Below are 5704 nucleotides of genomic sequence, written 5' to 3' on the forward strand. Positions count from 1 at the left end.
AAGAAGTTAACTATATAGCTATATATATATATATAGCTATTCAATCACTGTTGAGTTTCATTTATTCTATTTCTGTCTGTTAACATTCTACTACACTATTAGCCTGTGCTGTTATGTAACAATGTTGTAAGTACCATCCCTACTATTTTGAAGGATTGGTATTAGCCAACCATATATTTACTTCTATTATTGAAAAGTTTTTCTTTACTAGTATAAAAAAAACATCTGTGTAGACCATCATATCAGCAGGGGTATCTATCATGTGTATTAATTCACATTCCTCGTGCTATGTTCAGAACCATGTGGAGTGAAAACTAAATGTTTATATCAGCAGGGGTATGTAGTGTGTACATTAATTCCTTATTAATGTTTTATTTTTTGAATTATATACATGATAACTATGATCACTATTCTTATTAATTTCAGCTTTTACAACAACCCTTTTAAGCTGAAATCTATTGACTGACTTGGACCTAATATTGTTATCTGCCTTTATAATAGTTTTATGTATTTTTTGTTTCATCTTAAGAAAGAATAGATAAATGTAATGATGAATTTTTTTTTCCATTTTAGATGTATTGAAGATCGTTACAAAGCTATTGCCGAGGCTGTTAGTAGTCGAGCCATAATATCACTTGGACTGTCTTGCTTCCGTCTTAGTACCAATGATGATACATCTAAAAACCAGGAACATTGTAATGGAGAAGAATGTAGTAAAAATAATTTTGAAAAATCGTTTAGGTTTGTTCCATTTACAGGTGGTTATACTGTGTATGTATATAATGTTAGTTGATGTATTTAGAGTAGGTTTGAATATAAGTTTATAGGTGGTTATACTGTGTATGTATATAGTGTTGCTTCATGTATTTTGAGTAGGTTTGAAACTAAGTTTACAGGTTATTATACTGTGTTTGTATACAGATTGATATGATATATTTAGAGAGTATACTCCTAGAGATGAAACTCAAAAAAGGCAACATCTAACAAGAAAAAAATATACATTTAACAACTAAAAGAATTCTCACAAAATATCTTCATTGTAAATATTATAAATATGTACCATATTTTTAATGTATTATGTATTAATGTGTTTTTTTTTGCTCAGATTTCTTGTCCAGACATTTAATATCCTAGTCCTGTGTAGTGAAGACTACACTGTAGAGCCTGACTCTCTGAAATTCTTGGTAGATCACGGTTTTGATTTTAATCGTCAGTATTCGTTGGGACTACCATATTATCGAGGTGATGACAAAGTAAGTAAACGTTTTTTTACATATACTTTTCTGAGTGTTTTTAATTACTTGGTCTATAAGTTACTAGCAAATCTTTGTAAAAGTATGTTTACTTTCACTTTTAAATAGTGTTAATCCTTGACTAAACAATGCAGTATCTTATGAGCATTTAATGTTAACATATTATATTGCATTACAATAGATAATCAAGTGAAATACTTCAGATGTGATGCAGATCCATGGGCTGAATTAAGAATAACTTTCATTCCACACACTTTTGCTCATAATTTCAGTTGTCATGAAGAAATAATATTTTACTTTTGCATAATTTTACTGTACTACTTGTTTTTTTATTAACTTATAAGCCAGGCACATCCAAGGAGTTGTCGTTGCGTGAGCTGTTTTCAGAACTTGTCAGAAGTAATCGACCAGTTGTCCTACATAATGGATTGGTTGATCTCGTGTTTTTATACCACAGCTTCTATTGTGCCGTTCCTGCCAATATTTCCACTTTTATAGCTAATGTTGCTGAGATTTTTCCGGAAGGTGTTTATGACACCAAATACATTACGGATTTCCATGCTCGACTTCCTGCCTCGTACTTGGAATACATTTTCCGTAAGAGGTTAGTTGAAAATGCAGAGGATGAGTGTTGATGGTCTGAGACATTTATTGAAGGATAAAATACGATGGACCATTGAGCTGGTTAAAGAACAGAACTTACTTTTTGTCATAAAAATGTCCATTTATTTCAAACTTCCGAAAAATATGATTTGCCAATTTAGGATATATGTTTAATTTTTAAGACGGTGAGACAACAGTTTAGCTTTAACTTATAACAATTCTAGTGTTACACTAGAAACTATAAATTGTTCTGATTGTTAATGGAAAAACTTTAAACTGGTGATTTTTAATGGAAAGAATTCCAATGGTACTAGGAAACATGTTTGTTGCTTTAATTGCACATTTTCCAGCTTTTACGATATACTTTTAATATTGATGAAAAACGTATGTATGATCAAATTTCAATCTAGTATCAACTGACTTAACTAGTAATTTGATAATAAACTATATCATCAAGTACAACTTAATTTGATAATAAACAATACTGTCAAGTACAACTTAATTTGATAATAAACTATATCATCAAGTACAACTTAATTTGATAATAAACAATATTGTCAAGTACAACTTAATTTGATAATAAACAATATTGTCAAGTACAACTTAATTTGATAATAAACTATATCATCAAGTACAACTTAATTTGATAATAAACAATATTGTCAAGTACAACTTAATTTGATAATAAACAATATTGTCAAGTACAACTTAATTTGATAATAAACAATATTGTCAAGTACAACTTTAACTGGAACGATGAGTACTACTATAAATTAATGCTGATTTAATAGGATTCAATGTTAGCAGATTTCTTGTATACATTCTGGACTCTTGTAGACAGCGAGACAACATTGACAAGATGGAGAGTGGAAAACCATATGTTGATTTAGAGTTTCTGGAGTACAAGAATTTGCCTCTGTGTGTCGAGTATCGAGATTGTCAGGTTTTCCTACGGGGAAAAGAAATAGAGAACAAATCCAAGGTCTGCAAGAACTTTGCTGTATGTATCATTTTTTGTATAAGTTGTGTAGAGCTATCAAAGTTACTAATATTTAAAACATTTGTGGCTGTAATATTTTTCTCTAATTAATTGCTTTATGCTGAAAGTTTCACTTCTTATTGGCTGATTATAAAATACTTCATTCTGCAAGTTTCACACTGTTGATTCATTATTAAGTGTTTTATGCTGAGATTTTCACACCTTATTGGTTCATTATAAAATACTTTATTGTATTTTTGTTGTAACAGATTTTGATATGTTTTTTGTAACAGTCTATGTGCTTTTTTATCTGTGAATTGTCCAAACTAATTTATAAAAATAGCCATTTCTTCTGGTACATTTTATCCATGTATTTCATCTAAAAATAAGGTACTTATAGCTATAAATTATGATGTGTTGTATTTGTATGTTCATCTAAAATAAGGTACTTATAGCTATAAATTATGTGTTGTATTTGTATGTTCATCTAAAATAAGGTACTTATAGCTATAAATTACGATGTATTGTATTTGTATGTTCATCTTAAATAAGGTACTTATAGCTATAAATTATGATGTGTTGTATTTGTATGTTCATCTAAAATAAGGTACTTATAGCTATAAATTATGATGTGTTGTATTTGTATGTTCGTCTTAAATAAGGTACTTATAGCTATAAATTATGATGTGTTGTATTTTTATGTTCATCTAAAATAAGGTACTTATAGCTATAAATTACGATATATTGTATTTGTATATTCAGGTAAAATAAGGCAGTAATGATAAATTATTCTGCTGGAATGCTATTACATAATTTATACAACTATTTATACATATTAATTGAAAGTTAAAAGCATCTGAATGAGCTAGTACTCTTTTTTTTCTAGTTAGTTTAACAGTTTGTCTACTAACAGATGGTTATTATTATACAAAAGATATAACAACATTAAAGTACTGTAGTACTTGCTTCAAAACTTTTTGTCATATTTTGTTTTATTCAGAGCCATGGTTGGTGTAGCCAGGGCCAAAACTGCCCTGATTCGCATAACATTGATGATATTCTGGATGCCGAGGGTAAAAAATCTAAGAAAAACAAAAAGAGAAGAAGAAAACGCAACGGAGAGAACAAATCTCCATCTCTCAAAACAAGTACCAGCATTACAATGGATACAGACGTACATGAAGGTAATGATAAAGAAATGAAGGATACGATCAATACTCCCATATTAGACACAGAGTTGGAGAAACCATTACTCAAGACAACTGGCATCCACAGAGCTGGATTTGATTCTTTCATGACAGGATTTACTCTTGCTACGTACCTTCTGAGTTACATGTCAAAAATGTCTAGTGATAGTATTTTGTGTGCCACACGAGTCGGAGTGGAGGACTTGGTAAATAAGATCTACCTAACTGGAAAAGATATGCCACTAAATATTGTTCCAAGTAACTTTGCAAAAGTTAGCGTTTCACACAGAGAGAAGTTATCTTCTGTTATGGGAAAAGAATGAACACTGAAACACGCCCAGTGAAATAAATCATTTTATTCAAATGGGATTTTGCAGAATTTTACATTATATCTTCTTAAACGTTTGCAGTCTTGTGAAAAAAAAAAGAATAATATAGTAGAAAACTCTGAAAAACAGGAAAGAGGATACGAAGTCTTTCATGTTATGTATCATATGTATTTTAAATAAACATTATTTGTTTAAATAAGGTATTCTCTTTAGGAATTCTTAGAACTTTCTCCTTTTTCTTATCAAAAGAATATTTTCTCTTTGTTGTGTGACACAGTTATAATATTAGTTTAATGTTAGGTACAGAGACATCAAGTAAAACAAAGTTGCTGGTTGTTGCAGAATACATTTATTTTTTTCTTTCTCATTAATAATCTTCTGGTTTTTGTTTAAGGGGTGAACCCTTATTGCTCAGTGGTAGACTTGAAGGATTATAACCAGGGTAGCAGTAATAGGGGCTTGATGGGGCTCAAGCTATCCCCAAATGTGCATAAGCCTGCCCTGTAGCCCCTACACCCAATAATCATTGCTTACTGTTAACGCTGGTTCACTTCTTAAATACTATAATATCTGTGCCCATAAGATGTAGAGTGTAGTCCCTCAGTGTTTTGTCTAGCCCACCTCCCACCCCTCATTGAGAAGAGGCTGGTGTCACCCATATTTGTAACTTGAAAATACAGGGTTCTATACATGCAGTAAGTTTAGCATAAATAGCTCTTTGTGTGGCTTTCTGATAAAAGCATTTAAGTATTTAATTACGTATGCAATATTTATGTTTAATAATGATAATTAATAATTAAAATGAACATATTAGAGGCAACCAATACATCAAGTTTTATCTAACCCTGTAAATTAGCTGTACATTCAAAATAATGCTATTAAATAGTTAGTGTAACTGTATAAGACAAGATCAATTCAACTGTCTCAGTACACAGCATGGTCACAAGTAAATAGACACCACCTTTTCAGAAAAAATTAAATTTTCAGTCATATTCACATGAATTGATATATTTATAATTTAATTAATATCTAGTAGATCTTCCTTTTGCTTTGTGGAGTTCGTTGATCCTTTGGGGCATCGTGAGAATCATCTCGTCAATTTTAGACTGTGGGATTTTCGCCCACTCTTGCTTCAAAACTTGGAGTAGATCGCTTCTCGAAGTTGGTTTTTTCTTGTTGTTGTTGTTTCTTGACTTGCCGGTCGAGTATGGCCCAGAGGTTTTCGATGGGGTTCATGTCAGGAGATTGGCTCGGCCAGGGAAACTTCAGGATACTATTTTCTTCCTGCCACTTTTGGGTGTTTCTAGCAGTGTGACATGGTGCTCTATCTTCCTGGAACAACATTGTGTTCTT

At 31.0% G+C, this 5704-nt stretch overlaps 1 protein-coding gene across 1 annotated transcript in view; it reads left to right on the forward strand.

The window, feature by feature from the left end:
- The window catches only part of LOC106467189 (target of EGR1 protein 1-like), a 9195-nt gene extending 4655 nt beyond the window's left edge, over window positions 1–4540 (forward strand). The window contains exons 3-7 of the mRNA XM_013927511.2: window positions 574–741; window positions 1106–1253; window positions 1598–1857; window positions 2694–2856; window positions 3836–4540. Of these exons, the coding sequence (XP_013782965.1) occupies window positions 574–741; window positions 1106–1253; window positions 1598–1857; window positions 2694–2856; window positions 3836–4345 (1249 nt within the window). The 3' untranslated portion in view covers window positions 4346–4540. The remainder of the gene's footprint in view (window positions 1–573; window positions 742–1105; window positions 1254–1597; window positions 1858–2693; window positions 2857–3835) is intronic.
- The last annotated feature ends 1164 nt before the right edge of the window (window positions 4541–5704 follow it).

The sequence above is a fragment of the Limulus polyphemus genome, unplaced genomic scaffold (assembly GCF_000517525.1).
Source record: "Limulus polyphemus unplaced genomic scaffold, Limulus_polyphemus-2.1.2 Scaffold2522, whole genome shotgun sequence".
Taxonomy (NCBI): domain Eukaryota; kingdom Metazoa; phylum Arthropoda; class Merostomata; order Xiphosura; family Limulidae; genus Limulus; species Limulus polyphemus.